The sequence below is a fragment of the Trichoderma camerunense genome (genome assembly GCF_050948025.1).
Source record: "Trichoderma camerunense strain CBS 138272 chromosome Unknown V8C40scaffold_4, whole genome shotgun sequence".
NCBI classification, from domain to species: domain Eukaryota; kingdom Fungi; phylum Ascomycota; class Sordariomycetes; order Hypocreales; family Hypocreaceae; genus Trichoderma; species Trichoderma camerunense.
The window spans coordinates 1,192,085-1,214,849 of record NW_028145366.1 but is presented as its reverse complement, the minus strand read 5'-3'; the positions used below and the strand labels follow the sequence as shown (position 1 = coordinate 1,214,849).

General features: G+C 52.8%; 9 protein-coding genes across 9 annotated transcripts; 7 read left to right on the top strand and 2 right to left on the bottom strand.

Moving 5' to 3' along the window:
- The first annotated feature begins 221 nt into the window (after positions 1-221).
- V8C40DRAFT_237557 (uncharacterized protein) lies at positions 222-693 on the top strand. Its single transcript, XM_083214265.1, has one exon. It carries the CDS (start codon positions 433-435, stop codon positions 658-660), a length of 228 nt encoding a protein of 75 aa, XP_083076315.1. The 5' UTR covers positions 222-432; the 3' UTR covers positions 661-693.
- Positions 694-1,934: 1,241 nt separating this feature from the next.
- On the top strand, positions 1,935-2,900 carry V8C40DRAFT_161545 (uncharacterized protein). The gene is made up of 2 exons (XM_083211472.1): positions 1,935-2,125; positions 2,469-2,900. The coding sequence occupies exons 1-2, from the start codon at positions 2,048-2,050 to the stop codon at positions 2,745-2,747; spliced, it is 357 nt and encodes a 118-aa protein (XP_083076314.1). The 5' UTR covers positions 1,935-2,047; the 3' UTR covers positions 2,748-2,900.
- A 1,388-nt stretch (positions 2,901-4,288) lies between these two features.
- On the top strand, positions 4,289-4,877 carry V8C40DRAFT_237546 (uncharacterized protein; the record flags this gene model as incomplete). Its single annotated transcript, XM_083214264.1, has 1 exon — positions 4,289-4,877. A coding segment is annotated over exon 1 (406 nt), but the record flags the coding sequence as incomplete, so codon positions are not given.
- Positions 4,878-6,292: 1,415 nt separating this feature from the next.
- Positions 6,293-8,600, top strand: V8C40DRAFT_273373 (kinase-like domain-containing protein; the record flags this gene model as incomplete). The annotated part of the gene is made up of 2 exons (XM_083220474.1): positions 6,293-6,409; positions 6,471-8,600. 2 exons carry the CDS (start codon positions 6,293-6,295, stop codon positions 8,598-8,600), a joined length of 2,247 nt encoding a protein of 748 aa, XP_083076312.1.
- A 2,899-nt stretch (positions 8,601-11,499) lies between these two features.
- Positions 11,500-14,164, top strand: V8C40DRAFT_161472 (Hsp70 family protein). Its single transcript, XM_083211471.1, has 5 exons — positions 11,500-11,861; positions 11,973-12,572; positions 12,627-12,878; positions 12,943-13,471; positions 13,549-14,164. The coding sequence occupies exons 1-5, from the start codon at positions 11,668-11,670 to the stop codon at positions 13,879-13,881; spliced, it is 1,908 nt and encodes a 635-aa protein (XP_083076311.1). The 5' UTR covers positions 11,500-11,667; the 3' UTR covers positions 13,882-14,164.
- Positions 14,165-14,341: 177 nt separating this feature from the next.
- Positions 14,342-16,589, top strand: V8C40DRAFT_161423 (Zn(II)2Cys6 transcription factor). Its single transcript, XM_083211469.1, has 6 exons — positions 14,342-14,574; positions 14,646-14,867; positions 14,967-15,065; positions 15,125-15,399; positions 15,475-15,729; positions 15,837-16,589. The coding sequence occupies exons 1-6, from the start codon at positions 14,538-14,540 to the stop codon at positions 16,413-16,415; spliced, it is 1,467 nt and encodes a 488-aa protein (XP_083076310.1). The 5' UTR covers positions 14,342-14,537; the 3' UTR covers positions 16,416-16,589.
- Positions 16,329-18,619, bottom strand: V8C40DRAFT_285389 (major facilitator superfamily domain-containing protein). The gene has a single exon (XM_083222362.1). The coding sequence runs from the start codon at positions 18,449-18,451 to the stop codon at positions 16,763-16,765; it is 1,689 nt and encodes a 562-aa protein (XP_083076309.1). The 5' UTR covers positions 18,452-18,619; the 3' UTR covers positions 16,329-16,762.
- A 1,138-nt stretch (positions 18,620-19,757) lies between these two features.
- Positions 19,758-20,475, bottom strand: V8C40DRAFT_237535 (uncharacterized protein; the record flags this gene model as incomplete). The annotated part of the gene is made up of 1 exon (XM_083214263.1): positions 19,758-20,475. The coding sequence occupies one exon, from the start codon at positions 20,470-20,472 to the stop codon at positions 19,903-19,905; it is 570 nt and encodes a 189-aa protein (XP_083076308.1). The 3' UTR covers positions 19,758-19,902.
- Positions 20,476-20,736: 261 nt separating this feature from the next.
- Positions 20,737-22,748, top strand: V8C40DRAFT_161374 (uncharacterized protein). Its single transcript, XM_083211467.1, has one exon. It carries the CDS (start codon positions 21,132-21,134, stop codon positions 22,617-22,619), a length of 1,488 nt encoding a protein of 495 aa, XP_083076307.1. The 5' UTR covers positions 20,737-21,131; the 3' UTR covers positions 22,620-22,748.
- The last annotated feature ends 17 nt before the right edge of the window (positions 22,749-22,765 follow it).

The following is a 22,765-nucleotide window of genomic DNA, read 5'->3' as shown; positions in this document are numbered from 1 at the left end:
GCCTATAACGCAAAACCCACGGAATCGGCCTATCAACTGGTGAGATTGAGACCAAAGCTGCCGACCTCTCGCATAGTCCAATGCTCAGGCCACAAGACACCAGATCTACGACAAAAAAAAAAAGACGCCGGAGCCAGATAGGGGCATCGGAACAACGCCTGGTAGTATCAAGACCGATGTCAACGGTATTTCAGTGGCAGGGCTCATGTCCCGTCCCATGTCGGCAGGCCATCCCGGAGTCTCAACGTAGAGGCCACTCCACTAAAAAGGATTGATCAAATGGATTCCCGCGCTTCTCGATGCTAGGCTTCCAGCTACGTATCTGCTTCATTGCCACGCTGACCTGGCTGTTACAAGGCACAATGGCGATTTGGCTGGCACCTTCAACGCAGAACGGCGCCCGACGGCTGTCAAACGGGCCACTGCTTCCTGATGAATGACTCGATGGAGGTCTGTTTTACCTGTGAAAGAAGCTGCTGGTGCTGGTTATACGATACGTGTAAGAGCAGTACTCCGTGCTGCAGGTACAATCATGGGATAGCTTCGATCGGGAGAAGCAAGATAGGGGGGGCGAACAAGTCTAGCCTTGCCAGAAACTGCCATTGCTCACGGCTTGTTCTGTCTGTCTGCCTTTCGAAGCTCCTGATCCCGCTCCTATAAATCCCCACTCCACCAGCAATAAGTGAAGGGAAAAATCGCCACCATCTCAGGCACAACAGGATGGATGACAAGTCAGTGTCCCTAAACAACGCCACAGCGGAAAGGCCCAGGCAGGCACACCACGCACGAGTGTACTGTGCAATGCAATGCTCAAGCTCCCCAGGTACGAGTACTGTACACACCTGAAGCGCCTTGTGCAACGGTGGGATGGCCTTTGATATTGTCAGCTTGGAACGCTTCCCCCCAGGACCCCCCGATGACATGCAGCTCAGACATGCGGCGGGATGATTCCCCGGGGCGTCTCTCGCACGGGTCACTTCGCGCTGGTTCCGTCTCACAAGAGAAGAAACACGAGGGGCTCTTGTGAAAATTTTCTCTATTGCTTTCTTTTTTACTTTAAGCCGCGGGGGGAGAATAAAAAGCAAACAAGATGCATTTCTGTCAGGGGGTGCTGCCGGAACCGCAGTCTAATGGAATAGTGGAGGGAAAAGAGAGACATCGGAGTTGCAGCCGCTGCAGCCCTGATGCAAGGGGAGAAGCAGGCCCTGGCCACTGGATACAATACCGGCCATGCGGAACTACTGGCACAAGGATGGAGACCTCTCTTGCAGCCTGGGCTGGAGTGAAGGCGAGTCTGTGCTTGGGGCTAGCAGCCGTTTCAATAGTTGGGATGATATTATTTTGCATCCATCCCATCTCGTCTAAAACAATAATACATTGTGATGAATGGGTTTGGAGGTAGAGGCACATGTAGTTATGATATTGGTGGTGGCGCAACCTCGAAATGATCGTGCCTCTCTTCAATGGATATCAAACCCATACCAAATCAAATCAGTCACTAAGTGAAAGACTTCATCTTGAACAGGCAGTCCGGTTCTGGCCGAGCACAATGTAACCGGAATCCTGCCCGGAGCATTCCCGTAAGCATCCAACTGAATACTCGTACTTGGACAAAGCCTTCTCGCTCTCTGTCTCTCGTCAGCCCATAAACGGCGCAGGCACATGTTCGCAGGAGTGAGACACGGCCTTTTCGATAAAGGCCCTCGGCCCCTTGGCGCTTGTACCTGGAAATGCTCCGATTCAAGTCGTTCCAGCTCACAGCAGGATGGCCAACGGCGTGTCACCGGTGACACCACGCGTTCATGGCTGGATGTGACATGAATCGCCTCGTAGCCGCCACACTTTCTTTCTATTCCTCATTCTCTCTCTCCTTTGTGCGCCTGCGTGTGTGTGACCCTGCATTACGGGCAAGCCTTGGACTCCCTAAAAGCAGGCCAGTGCGTTGATGGACTCAAGCGACGTGCAGTAGCAGCAGTTGTAAGCCTTCCTCAGGCTTTTCTAGACCGCGAGGCTGCAGATCTGGAGGACGGCTACCAAGGTGCACTACATGCCACCGGCCCCTCTCTCGGACGACATTCTCCTTTTCGGAGGTGCAAGTTTTTTATTTATATGTGTTTTTGTTTATGTGCGCAGTTCGTACCCGTATTAGGAGCGAAGGCATCTTGACTTGATGGGAGCTTTGCGTCTCGGCCCCCAATACCAAGTACTGTACAGGCATCTCACGCCGCCAATCCCGAGCAGCAGGAGGCGAAAAAACTGGATGGCGTACTCGTACATGTCAAGATACCTGTTCCGCGGCAGCGAGCCGTCATGATCCGGAGACATAGCACGAGTAGCTCTTCCGGCGCATCCATGCTGGAGGGCTCCAATGGATTTTAGAGTGCCCATTCTTGAGCTCACGCATTCAGTGGCGTTGTGAGATGTAAAGCAGCTCCCACATCGTTCAAGCGCTGACAAAGACTTTCCAGGTTCTTAATCTCAGCATGCAAAGCATGACAAGGCATGACAAGGCAAGGCATCGCCGTGAAGCACTCGCGCCGCTGGAAATATCAGGAGCTTTGTTGGGGCCAGGTCAAAATCACCAATCTCGCTCTGTAAAATGGCGGCAATCAGAAGTACCGACCGGACCAGCACTGGCGAGAAATTCGCACATGCACAGCTACAAGCTCGCAAGTACACGGCTGCAGTCTCGACCACGTTGGGGTACTTTGCAACGGCTGTTTGGCAGGTACTTGCGCCAGAATTGAAACATGGCAGAATTTCCCATTGTAACGGGCTAGTCCTGGATCGGCTAGGCGTTTGTTGGATTTGCTTCTTGTAGCGGACTAGCCGCAGTGGGGGCCCCTCTCGGCGTTCCAGCAGCGTCGCGTGTGAGTGCTTCGCTTATGCAGCAGGTGGGAAGAGACTGAAGAGAATCTGAAATGACTGGATTGGATTGAATCTCGAGTTGTGGTGGCATTGTTGTTACGGAACGGTACTTGTACATTGCTCTCGGTACTTTGCATCAAACGTGAATCTTGCATTGACAGCCCACGTTTTGTATTGACCCGACATGTACCCTTTGCACGGCTTGCTTGTCACTGGCCCGGCGCTCCGTATTCCAGCCTCAAGACGCCAGACAATTCGACCACATCAGACCCCGGCAGCTCTGACTGGCCCGTGGATCCCCAAGCGACCCTGGCGCTGGGCACAATATTGTCGAATAGGAGCGCAGCAAAATGTGCCCCGGGGCGCTGGTGTGCTGTGCTGGCACCAGGCCTGCTGCCCTGTCTGGGCCCTCATCTGCAGAAGATGGGCATATCGTGGAAGTACTAGCGCTGCGATTTCTGGTACAGACGATACTTGTACTCCGTACTTTTTACAAGCATTAACAATGTTTTTCTCCGATACTCCTCCAGCACCGCGTATATAATAAATTCTGGTAAGCAAGGTGGAAAATTTTTCACAGTGAAACACGCGGAGGAGTACCGAGTACAAGGTAAGCCGTAGATGTGTCGAGTTGAGCGAGTATAGGAGTGGAGGGCTTGCACGTGTTGGCGCTTTGGTACATTGGGCTGATATCAGTGCAAGGTTGATATGGACGGTAATGCCCAAAGCACGTAGCTAGGTTAAATTCAAGTAGGAATAGCACTGTAGAGCAGCTCTGTGCCGTCTGGTGCCATCAAATATCATCCAAGATACGGTTACTGTTATTCATACCTTATTTACCGAACGGCCAGGTCTCTCATTGGCAGCAGATATGCCCGTGGCCACAGGTGAAATGGAGCTGCCTGGTCGCCTGACGGGAGATCCCTTGCAACTCTCGCAGAAGCGAAAAAAGAACAAAATAGCCCCCTCTAAAAAGAAGAAATCATTTAAAAAGTGGCCTCTTGGAAATTTCTTCTTGTTTCCCCTTCTCTCTCCGACCCATGTCCGCCACGCAAATTGTCCAATTTGAGCGTGACAAAAGGAAGTTCTGCGATAGATTCCAAGCCCCACTTGATAAATTAAAGAGACGGAGGTCCCTTTTTTTTTCTTTCCATTGCCCCAGCACCAAGTGCGGCATAGTGCCGGGTCCTGGTAACTTCTGTATTTTGGAGCTTGTAACTTTCAGCAGACGAGCTGGGCAGCGCGGTACTTGTGCCCGCCGGTACCGCTACCTTGAACGTGGCTGCGGAATACGGGGTGGCGTGTGGTAGCACTGCGGCGCGGGCTTAGTACCTGACGCGGGTGGTTGGGCGAGAAGGCCACATGTATGGGGTACCGCGCGAGCTACCAGGAGCTACTGCACCGCGACCGTGAAAAGTGCGGTCAAGCAGCGGCCGCGGGAGCTGTTGCGAGCTGTGCGCACAAGTCACTGAGCCTGCAACGGCGCGTACCGGCAACTTGTGACGACTCGGGCGGGTGGCTTTTAATGGGCGTCTCTTCAATGGGCAAGCATAAACCGTCTGGTGCTCGTTTTTTTATTCCTCATGTACCACCTCCTGTGCCGCGCCCCCCTCGAGTCAATCAATCAATCAATCAAATCACAGCAGAAATTCTGGCGGCCAGAAAGTCGCCCATTCATGCGAACGGCGGCGGCGGAGCTGATCCCTGCCTGGTGACTGCAGTGCCTTGTCGAGCCCATGGCATGACGGACGGGCCTTGGGGTCACCCCATCGCCCATAGCAGAGTAGCACCAGACGCTTTTCTCTGCTTTGGACCTAGACCACTCGCTCGCTTTGTTGTTATTTTGCAGGGCCATTCACTGAATGGGAATGACAGTACTTGCTTGACAAGTACAGGTGTATTGTGTTGTATTACGGGTGCCAACCTGGTGATCTGAGGTTGAGCTCGATGGATTCAGCGATGCGCGTTTGTGCGCGACGATTGAACAGCTGAATTCAATGCAACCGACCAATACCACTAGTAGCTCGTTTATGATACAAGTCTCCAAAAAAAAAAGGAAAGAAAAAATAACGGGAAAAGAAAAGCAAAAAAAGAAACAAATGCACGGACCGTGAACATACGTGCAGTACACACCAGATTCACACTCACTCACACAGCAGTGCAAAGTCGACAGACAAGACGTCCAGCCCCCTGTTGGCACCCTGTTTCTGCCGCTGCTCATTCTTTGGCTCGTCTGCGACACGCGCCTTTTCAACCCCCCCGGCTAAACACCAAATGGTCTGGAAATGCACTGGGCTTGGCTGACTGCCGCGCTTCTGCTCTGGCCTGCTGCTTGTCGACTGGTTCTGGTTCTCGTTCTGGTACAGTGCTGGTGCCCGCGGCCTGCGACTGGCCCAAATATTGCACCGTTCGACGACGCTCAATCGTCCAACCTCGACCGCCTCCCCGCGAGAGTGAGAATATAAAAAAAAAAAAAGGAACCCTGTCAGTTCTGTTTACGCTCCACTGCTCTGCTTTGGTCGTCTCTCTCCGTCGTCAACTCGCAGGTCATTTCATCTCACCAACCGCATCATCATCTCTCGCCCCAAATTGCTCTTGGCGGCTCTCTTCACTCTCACCTGCTACACTACAGTACACTACAGTACACTACAGTCCCTCTACTCTTACTTAGCATTCATCTCATCTTCACATCCCATCAAATCTCATCTCTTTTCACCATTTCGTATTTGCCAAGCCGAGAGCGGGCTCCCAATCCAGACAGGCCCAACTAATACTAATTTAGCGGTCCGGGTCCCAGGATCCCTCCGCGATCAGCTGGGTCTAGCCACTGTTGGGAGTCCTGTAGTGCCAGAAAGTACTGTACCAACCCCCCCTGGCACCTGGGTCGTTGACATTTGAGAGCTCCCCTTTTTCATAACCTCCAAGCCTATCCACTTTGAAATCAATCCTCACTTCAGTCACTCCTTACACTGACCTCCTTTCGGCCTTTTCTCCTCCATCTTTTTTGGATTTTCACGATCTCGATTCTTCTCATCCGTCTGTGTAAGCGACCCGCCACCTTAACCTCAACCTCACCAAAACCAACCCTCCTGCCCGACGACAAACTGCAGCAACCTCAAGCTCTCTTCTCCCCCTTTGCCCTACCTGAATGCCACGATAAACGATCAGCAGCTCTGCGACAGAGCTCATCTCTTGCGGGCCAATAGGTGTTGTTCTTTTTTGCCTGTCGATTTTCTTTTCTTTCTTTTGCTTTTCTGTTTAAAGCATTCGACTGGCCGCCCTCATCTCCGTCCAATTCTTGGACCGTTATTGAAGCTGCCTCTGCAACTTCATTGATAGCGCCAGCGCCAGCACTCTCAGTCGTCAACCATACACCATGACGGCCACAACGGAAATGACGCTGCGGCAACAGCCTCACGGCAACATGGCGCTCGAAGACCGCTTCGAGGTCGTCAAGGAGATTGGAGACGGAAGCTTCGGTAGCGTTGTCCTGGCTCGAACTCGAACAGCGGGTGCCGCCGTCGCCCGTCGAGGCACTCTTGTAAGACAGCTCAGCATACCAACCTCGGCCTGGATCCCCATCGCTAACGCATCCTACCTAGGTGGCCATCAAGTCGATGAAGAAGACATTCGAGTCTCTAGCGCCCTGCCTGGAGCTCCGAGAAGTCGTCTTCCTGCGAACCCTGCCGCCTCATCCTCATCTCGTCCCCGCTCTCGACATCTTCCTAGATCCCTTCACCAAGAAGCTACACATCGCCATGGAGTACATGGAGGGCAACCTGTACCAGCTGATGAAGGCCAGGGACCACAAGTACCTCGACAACGCAAGTGTCAAGAGCATCTTGTTCCAGATCATGCAGGGTCTTGAGCACATCCACTCCCACAACTTCTTCCACCGCGACATCAAGCCCGAGAACATTCTCGTTTCCACCTCAGCCCACCAGGACACCTCCAATTCCTTCCGACGATACTCTGCCCTGGTTACACCGCCATCGACCCCTCCCACCTACACCGTCAAGCTGGCCGACTTTGGTCTCGCCCGTGAGACTCACTCCAAGCTGCCCTACACCACCTACGTGTCCACCAGGTGGTACCGCGCGCCCGAGGTGCTTCTGCGCGCCGGTGAGTACTCAGCTCCTGTCGACATCTGGGCCGTCGGCGCCATGGCCGTCGAGATTGCCACGCTCAAGCCCCTCTTCCCCGGCGGAAACGAGGTCGACCAGGTGTGGAGAGTATGCGAGATCATGGGCAGCCCCGGAAACTGGTACAACAAGGCCGGTGCTCGCGTGGGAGGCGGCGAATGGCGCGAGGGCACTAGGTTGGCCTCTAAGCTGGGCTTCTCCTTTCCCAAGATGGCTCCTCACGCAATGGACACCATCCTGCAAACCCCCCAGTGGCCGCCTGCTCTGAGCCACTTTGTCACCTGGTGCCTGATGTGGGATCCCAAGAACCGTCCTACGTCCACCCAGTCTCTGAACCACGAATACTTCCAAGACGCTACGGACCCGTCGAGGCCCAAGTCATCCGCCTCCAAGATCTTGGGTCGCAAGCAGTCAGATATCAGCCGCCACTCCAAGGAGGGCCTGGCCCCCTCAAACTCCGTCTCCAAGCAGTCGTGGTTCCGCAAGTCTCTCATCGGCCGCAGCGACATTCCCGAAACCATTGTCGTGGCCCCTGCTCAGCCCTCGCCTGTCCAGACCTCCAGTACCGTCGACGTTTCCACCACCAAGCAGCAGCCCAAGGCCAAGCGGAGTACGTGGGCCAACGGCCTCTCTGGCGTTGCGCCGATGCCGATTCTGCCCTCCATCAAGCCCATTTCTCCCCTGTCTGACGCTGTGACGGCGCGTGCCAACAGCAACGCCGACAGCCAGGACAAGAGCAAGAAGCTGGGCCGACAGCTCTCCGTCAACTCCAGCAGCAACAACTATACCGAGATGCACCGTGCCCAGGCGGAGCGTGCTCTCAACGGACAGACGGGTCTTGCGTCCCCTCCCAGCGCCCACAAGGAAAGCTTCTTCTCTCACCTTCGGAAGCGTGCCCGGCGCTTCTCCGGCCGCCACCAAACCCCCGTTTCGCCAGCGTACGACGATATGGAGGCACAAGTGGGATGCGGTCCCTGGAACAGCAACCGGTCCTCCATGATTGTCGACCAGCAAGTGGGCCCCATTCCCAAGGCCGAGTACGAGTCTCTGGATAAGACTCTTAGCGATGTCCAGGGCTCTGAGCCACGCGCTCCCGTGCCCCAGTCGCATCAACTTGCGGCGGCCGGGAAGCTCAAGCGTCACCACTCGCTGCCCTACCAGCAGCCGCGATCCGTCGATAACTTGATTGGCGCCGCCAGAAACGGCCCCGTCTCGAGCCGTACCCGACGTGCCCAGGCAGTGCAGGGTGTTCAGCAGTACGATACACCGGCCGAAGAAGACGAGCTCCTCGACGAGGTCCTCACCTCGACGCAAAAGGCCATGAAGCGCCTGGAGGGAAACGCCCAGTCGCTGCGACAGTCGGCGAGTAACCTGGGCCTGTCGACTTCGCAGCCGTACCCTAGCCCATCACCGTCTGCCAACAGCAACCAGCTGCTCTACGCCGACGGCGCTGAAGCTCTGGCGCCCAAGCCCCTGGATCTCAGCAAGAAGACGGCCAACCAGTACAAGTGGCCCACCCCGCCATACGAGGGTGGTGAATGGAGCGCCTCGGCCTCTGCCAGCATCTGGGCCGCCGGAAACCGTATCTAAAAGCAAGACGGAGAGGCGTCATTAATATTTCCCTCGGTGGAGTCTCTTTTGTCCTTTCTCTCCCCCTTCTCTCGGACATGTCACTGTTGAGTGGTGAGGCAAAAAAGTTGTTTTTTTGTTTATTAATATGGCGTGTACTATTTTTTTTCTTCGCATGATAAATGGTGTTTTGGTGTTGGTTTGCGGCACAGATTTCCTCGCTCCTTGAATCATGAGTCGCCGGGTCGACCATCATATCATTATTTTTTCGACATTTTTTCTTTTCACATCTTCTTTCGATTGGGGTATAAAAACTCGTTTTGGTTTATTCTGCGTATCTCGGCTGGCACAAACACACACACATACTACTACTTATTACTACTACTACCACAAAGAGCGTACCGTACCATATATCACCCTCGAGGGGCTTTCGACATATAACCGAGGCCATAGCTCGAGGCAGCCTTTTGATTTACTTTTTCGGATTTCGATTCGCTTTTCGCTTCGTTTTCAATATTGAACATTTTGAGCACACTCATCTCATGGCACACCGAAATACCCCGTATAGACCGAAAATAAGAAGGGCGAGCATTGGCCCTCGCCTTGCTTGAAGCAAAATATACCTCACATAGTACACCAACTTTTTTTTTTTTTCCTTTGTCAACAATTTTGTTTCCTTTATACCAAGAAGCTGAAGAGGAGGAATAAGAAGAAGCAGAAGAAGGAGACGGAGATTTGGGACGGAGTCGAGGCGTTTTTCTTTCTTTGTCGTGGTTGGATATTTACGGTCGTTTTTTCGATAACTTTTTTTTTTGCAACAATCAATAGTAGTCTGCCCCGAGACAGAATTTTGTGAGGGCGCATGGAGACAGGAGTTTTTTTTTATGTATCTGCCTGTGTTCTTTTGTGTTAAAACACCCCTCACAATTTGTAAAAAGCAATGAAGCATAATTTATTCTTTTTTTTTATATATATATCACCTTTTTCTTCCCCTTATCGTTGGCCGTCTGCGTTATTGCCTGTGAATATGAATGGCTCTGATTTGATGGAACTCTGATTCTTGGTGGCTCGTCGTAGGCGAAATATTCCCATTTTCATTCGAGTGTTTTATACGCCAGTGTCCTGACCGGCTTACGGTTACCTACTTGGGTATCTGGCCACTGGAAAACAAGCTTGTTGCAAGCATTCATCAATCCATCTCTGCTGGTATACAACTGAAAGCACTAAGTAGAACAAGAGCAACACCACTATATGCAAGAATCACGCTCGCTTACACTGGTTTCATTTTCGTGGCTGTATCTTGCTGCCTGAACGGTCCAAGGCTGCTCCCAGTTTTTGCCAGTACCAGTACACATTACCGTATCTTACATATCAAAATGGTTCGTCGTGTGCACTTGTAGGGATTGCGGGTGGGACTGCAGTGCATATTGAGGGGGGCGCGGCGATGCATGTTTTTGGGGTCTTGCATGGCGAGAGTAAGCGGTAGCCAGATGCATCTCTTGTGTCCGTCTGACTTGAATTTTCTTGATAAGTGCTACTCGCTTTCCCTTTTCCAATACGTACCTTAGGGAGTGGTAGGAATGCGGACATGATGAGATAGCTAGTAGCTATAGTAGATGCCTGGAAGTTGCGGGTTTGCTGTATCTGGCTACATGTACTTTGTTGTTGCCTGGCTTAGGTACGAGATGAAAGGGGAGAGGGAGAGGGGGGCGGTTTGTATAAGCAGCGGAGCGATCCATGGGACGGGATGGGCATTTTGGGCGCAAGGCAGAGCGAGATGGTGTGTACCGGTAACGGTATTGGCGGTGTTACGAGTACATCCCTTTGGGGGGATCCGCAGCGAAATCTGGCAGCCTTATGGGAACCCTGGTTTGGGGGGTGTGCTGTGCCACGTCGTCTCTTTTCTCTTCTAATATTTATCATTTTTGTTATGATTTGTTATTTCTTCTTTAGGATTGGGAGGATATCATTGATCTGTCAGGCCATTGGAGTCTGCCCACGATGATGGGGCAAGTACTTGTAGCTGTACAAGGGATAAGGTTGGGTACATGCATCACCCTTTGCGATTGCGGTGTACGGACTCCGTACTCCATCACGCAGTGTGTAACTCCGTAGCAGTCGCAGTGCACCAGGAATTAAGAATGGGAGAAAACCGGGGACCTGTCAGAATGAGGCTCTGGGGAAGAAGCTGTGTCAACGTAAGCAGAACAGTCACGTGTCGGAGCTAGACCCCAGACGGAAGAGAAACGAGGCGATACCTGCGGAAAACCTGTGGGAACAAGGTCCAGCTGAGGCAGCCTTGAGAGAGCCCGCCAAACAAGGGGAGAAAAAAAAAACAAGTTGCAAAGCCATCAGGCAACAGAATAATTTAGACGAACGGGGCATTTTTTATTTTATTTTTATTTTTTTGATTCTTACCTGAGTCTGTGACAGGTTGGCCTTTTCTTATTTATTATTATTATTTTATATCAATTCTTCCTTTTTTTTTTCTTATTGAGGAAGAAAGAGGGGGGTTCTATATGGATATTTATATCTGGTGACGAGTTGCCGTGCCTGGAGAGCGCTTTTCTGCTTGTGCGGGTCAGTCTTTTGCTTGAACAAGCAGCAGCGAAGAAAGGCATCAAGTGGACGACGATCAAAAGCGACTGCGATTCTCTTGTTCTGAACGGCTTGCTTGTGCATCGAGAGTCGTTTGCTTTGGCATCTACGTGGCATCTGGAGCAATTTCACAAGAGGGGCGATTTGCCTCATCTGCTTGTTGGCGACTCCCGAGGCCCCCCATCTGGTTTTGGCGACTACCGAGGCTTTCACCCGCGAATAGCATCATCCATCCCCCATATCGCATCTCATCCTCTGTACGGCCCGCCACGAAAGGAGGAAGGGCGGGAGAAGAGAGGGGTGTAGCACGGTTCCGGGCCCCTCAGAACATGAGCCCTGGTGAGCTCACCGAGAGCTGAAGAACAACACCAGGCGAGACCTCAACACTAGCAGGACAAACAAACAAACCGCTCGCCACTGCATGACCGCTGGAACCCATCGTCGAGATTTCACGCAATTGAGGGCGCTGTGAGTCGCGCTTTTGGAAGAGATGCAGAACCTCGCGCTGCCGGTGCGCACGAGCGCCAGTCGGCGCAATCAGGAGAGCAGGAGTTACTTTACGAGCTACACGCCGCCGAGCTCCACGGAGGCTATCAATGGGCCGGTGAGGGAGCCGGTGAGGGAGCAGCCGCCGATGACTGATCGGTTGATTGTGGGGGTGGATTTTGGCACAACGTTTTCAGGGTGAGTGAGAGAGAGATGAGATGAGATGAGGATGAGATGAAGATGAGATGAGTTGGGATGAGATGAGATGAGACAAGATGCTTCCCAGATCTCAAGCTAATGCTGTTACAGCGTCGCCGCAGTGTACACATCAACGCCCGACGATGTCGAAATCATCAAGACGTGGCCAGGCGGCAACGGCATCACCTCAGACAAGGTGCCCACCGAGATTACATACAGCTTCCCTCCCGACGCCTCGCCCGGCGCTGAGCCCACGGTAAAATGGGGTTTCCAGTTCAAGCCAGACGAGTCAAGGCTCCGGTGCATCAAGTTGTTTCTTGATCGCGCCCAGAAGCTCCCCTTTTACGTCAGTCCTCTCGACACGGCAGCACAGCTTAAGAAGTTTAACAAGAACGTCGTCGATGCCGTCAGCGACTACCTCACCCAGATCTACAAGCACACCATGGACACTCTGACACGGCGCTACGGAGAATCCTTCATGGCCTCGACAAAGGTCGAGTTCGTCCTGACGTGCCCGGCGGTTTGGAGCGACACGGCAAAGAATACGACGCTGCAGGCGGCTGAGCGCGCGGGCATGGGCAGCCGCTCCGAGATTCAGATGATTAGCGAGCCTGAAGCGGCGGCTGTATACACGCTCAAGGCGATTCAGCCCAATCACTTGAACATTGGGGACAACTTTATCGTGTGCGACGCAGGAGGCGGCACAGTGGAGTGAGTTTTACATCTACTGCCTTGACATGTGAGACAGAGCTGACAGAAATCTAGCCTAATTGCCTATAAAATCATATCTCTAAAACCCCTGAGAGTCGAAGAGTCTGCCGTGGGAACAGGTGGGCTGTGTGGAAGTGCCTTTTTAAACTACAGGTTCGAGGAGCATGTTCGGACGAGGTTGGGCCAGGCCCGCTTCGACGAGATGAAGACGAAAAAGGGCAAGACATGGCAGATGGGCTTGCGGTACTTTGAAGAGTTTGTCAAGCGCAATTTCAACGAGGACGAGCATCAGGAGATTAATGTTCCGTATGTTGCTTGCCTGTTACTTATACCCAGCGGTTGGACCGTTCTCTTTGCTGACCTTTGTTAGTTTTCCCGGTCTCCCAGATGACGAGGAGGCAGGGCTGGACTCGGGATTCATGGTCATGAGCGCAGAGCAGATCAAGGACATCTTTGAGCCCGTCGTCAAGGAAGTCTGCGATTTGGTCCAAGGCCAGGTCGAAGGACTCCGTGCCAAGGGCGGCATCGTCTCAGGCATCGTGCTGGTTGGAGGGTTCGGCCAGAGCGACTATCTATACCGGCGTCTCAAGTCGCACTTTTCGAGCGCTGCGCCGCCTCCGTATAGTGAGAGACCGACGCATGCGAACGCGAGCGTGTCGCAGGACGGCGGATCGATCGAGGTGATGCAGCCGGTTTATGCGTGGACGGCGGTGGTGCGCGGGGCGGTGCTTCGGGGGCTGGAGGGCAACATGGTGATTTCGAGAAAGTCGAGGATGCACTACGGAACGTCGTTTGCGACGGTGTATGACGAGGAGAAGCACTCTGTCAGTGAACGGTACTGGTCGCCGCTGTGGGAGCGGTGGATGGTGTCTGATCGGATGCAGTGGCACATTGCCAAGGTAAGGAGCCTTTCGCTTTCTCTCTTATTGTCTCCATCTCTATATCTTTGTTCGATTCGATGACTGACTGTCAACAGGGCGAGGCGCTTTCTCCTCTGTCACCCATTGCCTTCCATTACACCCGCAACTTCCGGCCGGGCCAGTCGCTCATCGTGACGGACGACCTGATTGCGTGCGACGCGGACGAGCCGCCGGCGGCGCACACGCGCGACCTGATCAACGTGTGCACGCTGACGACGGATCTGAATGCCGTGCCGAGGAGCCTGTTTACGCGGTTGACGACGACCAGGGGGGTGGAATTCGACAACCTCGACTTTACGCTGGAGATGATTGTGGACAGTGCGGGGTTGGGCTTTGAGCTCAAGGTTGACGGGGTGCGGTATGGGCGGGTGGAAGCCGAGTTTCACTGAGAGAGCATGAAGAGAAGGGAGAGATTGAGAGAGAGTTAGGGAGAGAAAGAGGAAGAGGCTTGTCTGATGTGATATAAGCGCTATTGGCCGGATTATACATACATGGTCGTCTGTATTATACAGTAATTATTATACAAGGTGGTTACCAATGCCTCTGTTTCTGACATTCTTGATTCTCATGTTCTTCCATATCTATACACCACCAATGCTATTAACTAAATAATATGAGTTATATTCCCCAAATTTCCAATCACTTGGGGCCGATCCCTAACAGGGCTGCAGACGGGCCAAGAAAACTGTCGATACGAGAAGTACGATGCAGCAAATAGGCGGATGCTGCCAATTTTTAGTCCCGAGTCCAGCAAGGTCTAGGCGCTGACATAAGAAGTCGGGCAGCCTGTACTTGTATGCACATGTACTGTACTGTACGGAGCACTGCAATACAGCATGCTGCTTGTACAGTCCATCCATGTACTATGCTCAACTAAGCCTCTCCCTATCGCCCGGCCTGAACTCTCCCCAACCAAACTTCAACTTTCGCAGTTTAAAGTGGTGACAAATCAAACAGTTTTTCATCAAACCAGACAGTCAGAAAATATCTCACGTCTCTTATCACCGCCCGGAATACAATCGCCCTCGCCCGTCCTGTCGTTGCCATGAGCCAGACGCAGAAGCGCTGCTGGAACTGTCGCCGTAGGGAGAGCCCGCCTGCTCCAAGCACTCACCACCAACTGATCTATTAGATGGCTAACTGCCAACTGCAGAGCAAAAGATTGCCTGCGACAAGACGCTGCCGCACTGCCGGAACTGCGTCAAAAAAGGCCGCCAATGTCTTGGATACGGCCTGAAGCTGTCGTGGCCGCGCAAGGGCGACCAGAGACGGTCAGCGTCGTTGCAAAAGGAGCATTTCATCATCCCTATCCGGACCAAGGATCCCATCTTTATCAATGCCACGAGCGACGACGTCAAGGGGTCTCAGGACAATAGTATGTAAATGAGTTTTCAAGCTTGATCTCACGTCTCGAGTGTGTCTTTTCTTTGCTCTGGTGGCTGACCGACTGACTTCATGTTCTTTCACTTATCAGCCCTGGCTCGCTATGACGAAACCTCCTTTGGCGAGGTTTGGTTGACGCGGCAGCCCAACTTTAACATGGCAAGGCTGGATCCTTTCCTTGCTTCACATAGTAAGGATGCTCAACTGGGCTCACCTTGTATTGCTGTGCTGACAAGAGATGTGCTGCAGCCTTCAGCCCAGTTGCCCGGCTGGTCTCTTCCAGTCAGAGTTGCGATGAACTCTACGGGTTGCTTGTCAGAATGTCATTTCAAGACGACAGCTTGCCGTCGCTGGCGTCAAGGTATGCCATCAGCGCGCTGTCATATCAGCATCTGGCCATGGACAAGACGGCCGTCATGCATCAGACGAGAGCGATCCGAGCGCTCCAGTCCGCCATTGAGACGGCGGTTCCCTCGGAGTGTATGCAGTTGATGGCGGCGAGCATGCTTCTCAACATTTATGAGGTTTGTAACTTCTACATAACAAATCCCCCCCCCCTCAAATTTACTACTTCAAGCAAAGTTGCTAACGGGCAATAGACGCTCAACTTTGACACTTCAGATCTCAGTTGGTCCATCTTCTTCTGCGGCACAAAGCGAATTGCCAACTATGTCACAAAGACCGACGACACGTACTTTGGGGACGAGGCCCTCATCATTGACTGGGTCTTTTATCACGACGTCATGTACAAGTTTAGTATTCGGCATTGGATTGAAAAGAACAAAGACCAGATCATGTTGGCGTCACAGAGAAAAGTTCTCTCCAAGGCTGTGTTTTCGCCAGAGAGACAGACGGTAAGTCTTTCTCTCTCCCTCCTTTTCTCATCATACCTTCTCCAGAACAGTCGGGAAAGGGCGACTGAGAGCGAGATTAAAACTCATACTCATTGGTTTGTTGTCAGATTGTTCCCATCCTTGGCTGCTCCTTGGAACTGCTGGACCTGCTTTGCCAAGCCATAGATGCCGTTTACGAGCCTGGTGACCCTGATTACCAATCCGAGGCACACCTAAAGCTCGTCAGATCCCTGGAGATCCGCTTAAAATATCTGCAGCAGCGGCAGTCCACAGTAGCGCCGATAGATGGGCCCGAGATGAGGCAGGAGGCCATCGTTGCCGAGCTGTACCGCCTTGCCGCCATCATCTATCTCCTACGCATGGCCAAGGGTGAGCCTGACAACTCCAAGAGCGTTATTCCCCTGGTCGATCAGGCGTATGAGCTGCTAGACCAGCTGGTATACTGCGAGCGACCCTGGCCCCTGTTTGTCATTGCGCTCGAGGCTCGTTCCGAGGAACACCGCATGCGCATGCTGAGAGTGCTGGAGAAGTCGCTGGAGCGTCGACCGCTGGGGCCCATGAGGCTGGTCAACAAGATGATACCCGATGCCTGGACGCAGCAGGATCTGCGCGAGTCGTCAATAGATCCCTTTACGCTCTACGGCATGATTATCAGCAGGCACCGGGTGCCGCCGTGCTTTACATAAAAACCCGGATTGCAACAATTTAGAGTATCTGGTGTTTTATCTTTTTGAGGGGCTTTTATAAGGTATGCTATGCTTCAGTCTAATTACAAAAAGATTATAGGGAGACTACCCATCTTTTCCCATTCTAATTCCACCATCTATCTCGTGCCGTCTATGTCAAATCACAAATGGAGAATCATGTAAAAAGGGGGGCGGGAGGGGAGTTTGAAGGCAACCCAAGAGGGCAATACAACAATGAAAAAAAGGAAAAAAAGAAAGGAAAACCAGAAAACGTCATGCTAAAAAATGGATATCATTTACACGATCCTCATAACAGCCAGAATTTTTATCATTGCTCTCTCGAAATTTTAAGCGCCGCCAGTCACAATCTCGCCAAACAGCTTCTCTCGCTTCATGCCAAGCGCGCTGAGCATGTGAACGCCGCCTCCCACGCAGACCAGGATGAATGCCTTTTGCATGGCCTTTGTGATGGCCAGAATGGCCTGGTCCCGGAGCTGTCCGGTAATCTCCTCAAAGATTGTGCTCTGGGCTCCAGCAATGGCGTTTTGGATGTCGGAGGCAGTGAAGTTTGTGTTTGCCAGAACCGAGGTCAGGTTCTTGGTGGCCTCGGACTGGAAGACTTGGCCAGCAATGACGAGGCAAAGTACGGTGCCTCCGATCTGAGAGACGTTTTGCATGGCGAGAGCGCCACCCTGTTGTGCGGGCTCGACTTTGAGGGAGGCCACGGCATATCCGATCTGGAGGGTCAGGCCAGCTCCCACAGCTGTGAGGACTGTGAAGCCGTAGATGTAGCTGGTCGGGGTCGTGGGGTCGAGGTAGGCGGTGAGGAGGGCGCTGCCGAGGGTGATGAAGAAGCCGGCGACGAGGAAGATGGGCATGTAGTATCGGATTCTGGACAGGAGGTGGCCGGCGGCCATGTTGAAGCTGACAGTCAGGACGACAAAGGGCAGCAGGCGGACGGCGGCGGAGATGGCTGAGTCGCCGTGGACGAACTGGAAGTAGATGGGGATGAAGTAGACGACGACGAAGAGCGCGGAGATGTTGGAGGCGGTGGCGATGAAGAGCAGGACCTGGGAGCGCGATCGCAGCAAGTGGATGGGGAACGAGCGGTCCTCGGGCGTCGTGAGGATGGAAAACGTCTGCTGGATGGCGTACGCGATGATGATGACGCCAAAGGCAACAATCATGCCGATGGTACGGCCGTCGTTCCAGGGCCACTGGCCGCCAGCCATGGTGAAGGCCATGCAGAAGGTGACCCATGTGCCGGCACCCAGAAGCAGCCCGAGGAAGTCAATCTTCATGACGCGGTCGCGGACGGAGACACCGACGACGGGGTGGATGTCTGGCAGGCCGAAGATGTAGATGGGCGCGAAGACACCGCCGATGATGAGGTTGATGTAAAACGCCCATCGCCAGGTTGCGCTCGACTCGACGAAAGCGCCGCCAATGACGGGGCCCAGGACTGCGCCGATGCCCCAGCAGAAGCCCGTGCCGGAAATGTACGTGGCTCGCTCCCTGGGCGTCGTCAGGGCAGTGAAGTAGTTGAGGCAGCCCATGAAGACACCACAACCTCCCGAACCTGCAATGACACGACCGACGATGAGAGCCGTCATGGTAGGAGCCGCACCGCAAACAGCCGAACCGACGCTGAAGAGAATCACGGCAGCGGCATACACCCACTTCATGTTGAAGTTTCCATAGAGCACGCCATAGAGCAAGATGCAGGAGACAGAGCCGAGGGGAAACCCGGCGCCGATCCAGGCGAGCTGCTCGACGTGCCCGAACGCCTCGACGACGGAGCCCTGGACGTCGGCGGCGATGGTGGTGTCGAGGCCGTAGACGAAGGTGGTGACGTAGAGGGCGACGCAGACGAGGATCCAGCGGAAGCCGGAAACCTGGCGGCCCTCTTGTTCATTGGGAGGCGAGCTGGGTGGTGTTGAGGGGGGAGCTTCTTCGTCGGAGGAGAGGGGGAGGGTTTCTTTTTCGATGGAGGGGGTTGAGGGATCGGAGGGGGGGAAAGATGTTTGGACGGTCATTGTGGCGGTGATGTTGTCGATGGTGATGTTGATGCTGTTGTTATATATGGTGGTGTTTGACTGGAATCGAGTCAGGAGAAAAGAGATGCTTCGAGAGTTTGTATATATCTATCAATATATATCTATATAGTTGATTATATATAGATATATATACAAGATCCAAGTCGAAGCAGACTTGCTCCCAGCCAAAGCGTTGATACAGCAATAGAATTCAAACCACCAAAACTCCATCAGCAGCACCGCTCCCCTATATAAAGGAAAAGTCAACAACATGTCCATGCAACAGCATGCAAAAGCAACAGAAAGCTACATGTATGGGCCCGGCCTTTGGTTTCTAAGCCCGTCGCCAATTTGTCAGCTCCCCCCCAGCCAAGCCAACGACTATAGCCGTTCAGCCCAATCCCAATTCACTTTTTATTTCCAGCGAGAGAGAAGAGAAGAAAAAAAATTGCATCAGCACCGGCTTTGTTTAAGCATATCTGCCATCGCGGCACGACGATACCGAGCCCCGCCGCCGTAGCACTTGGGTAAGATTGGTGTTATGGACCAATCAGAAGCTGGAGCGGGCGCATCCACGTTGGGGCGGTGGGTAAGTTGTTGCGAAAGGGCTAGACTTGAAGGGGTAGTGGGTGGTGTAAGAGGGATAGCAAATAGTTGCCCTGTTGCTATTGATGATGGGAGTCAGGGGGGAGGGACTAACTAACTGATGAGAAGCTCCTTTTTGCGAAGGGGGATTTTGTTTTGGTATATATGAAGCAAGGAGGGGGTTACGAATGCCGGAGGGGTTTTATGGTATTACTTGATTCTGGTTTGTTTGGATCTCTTTTTGCGCGGCAGGGCTGAGATGGGTGAGATCTAAGATTTCTGTTGGTTTCGTTCGCTTCATAGACGAGATTTCGGTTTCTGTCCATGTCTCTTGTTCTCTTACCGGCCCCACGTGTTTGATTCTCATTTTTTAATTTATTTGGTTTATTTTATCCATCATTATTTCATTACTTGCTCAATAACTTGCTCTTCTCCTCTGCCTAGCCCGTACGAGTATCTCGTTTTCCGTAGCCAATCCTTCTATATCCATATATATCCATCTCCGGCCCTCGGCCTTAAACGACGCCTCCAGTGGCCATAGCACCGAAAAAATCCCCTACAATCGGCGCTCGGCTCCACCCGTTCTTCGGCGTCAAGCAGTTTTCTGCACGATCCCCACGCGGGCTTATCGCCATTAGCCGGCGAATCCTTTGCCAGGGTCTTCTTTATTTTTTGTTGACGCATGGGCCGTATTTTTGCGTATTTGTAGAACTACCCCGGAGATGCTTTTTCTTCTGTTTTTTATTTAAACCTTCTACCTAAGGAAATACTGTATGTTGCTAGAGAACCAGACTGCTGTGCCGCTGTGGAGAAGAGGCCCTTCTTTTGGAATCATAGTCTATGTTGTTGTTTCTTTATATGTCGACTTAAGTGCATCGTATGTATACCCGCATTCCTACGGATATACACACCAGCGGGCAAAGTTGCCTGCTTAGTACGCACGTTTTGTCGGAATAAGAGTCATTCATTACATGACATGACATCCCTGTTGGTCCATTACGTGATGCAGCAAAATTCCGAACCCAAAAAGATATAGGTATCTCAATGCTTAGTAAAAGATGAAGGAAATAGGGAATTAGGGAATTATTACACGATCCGGGAAGAACGAGGAAAGATTTCCATAGGGCGCGTCTTGTGTAAGGGAACACCGTTTGCCGTTTTGGTGGCGGGCGGGACACCATTTGCCGTTTTGGGATGGTGAAGTGCATCTCCATCATCTTTGTATGTACGAGTACGAGTATATCATATACGCACGGGTGGCCATCTGCAAGGGCCCCTGGATTTGGAATTGGGCAAGGAAATGCTGCTGTAGATTTAGAGATTCGGGAGTTGGCACGGGATATGGAGGGGTTTTCTCTTTGGAGTGTGAGAGGGTAAAAGGCTAAGCAAGGTACGAGTAATGCGAACTTGGATAATGCAAAGGATGGTGTTGACATGTGTGTTTCCAAAATAGGTTTCGATGTTGCTGTTGTTCCAAAAAGAAGAGGCAGAATATCATGAGATTGTGAATTGAAATATCTTTTGTGTTAAAGAATCCAATGCATGGATGCTCTGCTATGAAACAAAAGTGAAGCTCAAAGCTCCAAACCATATGCTCAATTAGCTCCTGTTAAGCCATGACCACCGAAAATATTGCAAATCCCCGCTAAAAGCTATGTACCGCACTAACAATACCATAGCACACCACGGAAAAAAAAGCTGTGACTAATGCGGGGGAAAATTTCAGTTGCGCGAGTTCCAAGGCTTCGGAGAGCTGCATATGACACTATCGTTGATCTAAACAGTGCGTGTGGCTTTTGCGATTGCGGCCACCCAATTGGCGATACGCTGTGCTTTTGTGTTTTTTTATTTGTTTCAATATTCCCTTTTAGAATTTGTTGCGGTGGTGAGAGAGTGGTTGTTGACGGGGCTGAGTGTCTGTCTTGTCTGGTTGTTGGATTCTCGAGATAGCCTCGTCTTTGATATCGGAGCCTTGCCTTACCTCGGCTCATCACTTACTCACCTGGGACTCACCTTGTCTCATCTCACCTTGTCATAACTCATCTCATCTCACTTTATCTCATCTCATCTTATATCTCAAGCTCATCTCACAACAATGTCCGACTCCATCGACGACCGCATCTCCCTCCTCCTCAACTGGGCCTCCTCTCACAACGCCCTCCTCCACCCATCCGCCCAAATCTACGACGACCCCGACACCGGCCTCTCCTTTCGCGTCAATCCCTCCTCAACCTCCTCAATCCCCCCCTACGAACCCATCGTCAGCCTCCCCACAAGCCTCTCCCTGTCCTACCTCAATGCCCTCCAACCCACGCCCGCCTTCCCCAGCGACTTTCTCTCAAAAACACGGCCCCACGTCGTCGGCCGCCTGTTTCTCATCAAGGAACTCCTCAAGGGCCAAGAGTCCTTCTGGTATCCTTACATCCAGGCGCTCCCCCAGCCCGAGGATTTCGATGACTGGGCCCTGCCGCCCTTTTGGCCTGAGGAGGAGGCCGAGCTGCTCGAGGGCACGAATGTCGAGATTGGGTTGGAAAAGATTCGGGAGGATCTCGGTCGTGAATTTCGCGATGCGAGGAATTTGTTGATTGCTTCGCAAAAGGATGCCGAGGACGATTTTTGCGACCATCTCACCCGCGAGCTGTATCAGTGGGCGTACTGCATCTTCTCGAGCCGCTCTTTTCGGCCTTCGCTGGTGCTGTCCGAGGAGCAGCAGCAGTCTCTCCCCGAGGGCGTCAGCATCAACGACTTTTCCGTGCTGCTGCCGCTGTTTGACATTGGGAACCACGACATGACGGTCCACGTGAGGTGGGATCTCGCAGCCGGAGACGAGACCGGAGCCGGAGCTGGAATCAGGGGCTCAGGGGCTGCCGTCCAGCTTAAAGTTGGCAGGGAACACAAGCCCGGGCAGCAAATCTTCAACAACTACAGCCCCAAGACCAACGCCGAACTGCTGCTTGGATACGGCTTCATGCTCCCCGTCACCGACGCCCTGCACAACGACTACATCCACGTCCGCAAGCGCACTGCCCCTTCTCCCTCCACGGCGCCAACTCAGCCCGGCAGCTCCTCGCCAGAGGAATATCTCATTTCCCTACGGCCCATCTCGCATCCGTCCTCCCTCCTCGCCGCCTCCAAACAGACCCTCAACGTCTTCCCCCCTCCGCCGCTGCCGGGCCTTCTCGGCGCCTTCAAGCACGTCCAGCACGACATGGTCTGGGACATCTTCCTGACGCTGCTGCAGCACTCGTCCATCCCGCTCATCAAGCTCATCCCCCTCAACTCAAACACCTTCCCCACCGAGGAGGAGGCCGTGCGCCAGCGCCAGGAGCGCTTCTTTTCCGGCCACGTCAACGACGAGTGCCAGGACTATCTCGAGCAGACCGTCGCCATCATCCAGCACAAGATCCTGCAGGAGCTCGAGAGGCTCAACGAGACGGACATGGAGGTTGTGGGGGAAGATGCCGAGCTGTTGTCGCCGAACCAGCGCCTGGCGTTGGAGTATAGGGAGCGGTGCCGGCAGGTTTTGGAGAATACGCTGAGTACCATGGGAGAAGACGACATGATGCAGGATGACACTGAATGAGTCCAAGCCTACACCAAAGAAGAAGAACAAAGAAAGAAAGAAAAAAAGACAGCACGAGTTATGAATCATGACGGTGTGGACATGCGGCTGGATGACGACCCGGAATGGATAGAACACGTATGAATATAAATATATATATAGTAATG

Coding starts and splice junctions, on each gene's coding strand:
- V8C40DRAFT_237557 (XM_083214265.1), top strand. CDS start 433: ATGAATGACTCGATGGAGGTCTGTTTTACCTGTGAAAGAAGCTGCTGG.
- V8C40DRAFT_161545 (XM_083211472.1), top strand. CDS start 2,048: ATGCCACCGGCCCCTCTCTCGGACGACATTCTCCTTTTCGGAGGTGCA. Junction 2,126..2,468: donor TTATATGTGTTTTTGTTTAT/GTGCGCAGTTCG, acceptor AAGACTTTCCAG/GTTCTTAATCTCAGCATGCA.
- V8C40DRAFT_161472 (XM_083211471.1), top strand. CDS start 11,668: ATGCAGAACCTCGCGCTGCCGGTGCGCACGAGCGCCAGTCGGCGCAAT. Junction 12,573..12,626: donor GCAGGAGGCGGCACAGTGGA/GTGAGTTTTACA, acceptor ACAGAAATCTAG/CCTAATTGCCTATAAAATCA. Junction 12,879..12,942: donor CATCAGGAGATTAATGTTCC/GTATGTTGCTTG, acceptor GACCTTTGTTAG/TTTTCCCGGTCTCCCAGATG.
- V8C40DRAFT_161423 (XM_083211469.1), top strand. CDS start 14,538: ATGAGCCAGACGCAGAAGCGCTGCTGGAACTGTCGCC. Junction 14,868..14,966: donor CAAGGGGTCTCAGGACAATA/GTATGTAAATGA, acceptor TTCACTTATCAG/CCCTGGCTCGCTATGACGAA. Junction 15,066..15,124: donor TCCTTTCCTTGCTTCACATA/GTAAGGATGCTC, acceptor GATGTGCTGCAG/CCTTCAGCCCAGTTGCCCGG.
- V8C40DRAFT_285389 (XM_083222362.1), bottom strand. CDS start 18,451: ATGACCGTCCAAACATCTTTCCCCCCCTCCGATCCCTCAACCCCCTCC.
- V8C40DRAFT_161374 (XM_083211467.1), top strand. CDS start 21,132: ATGTCCGACTCCATCGACGACCGCATCTCCCTCCTCCTCAACTGGGCC.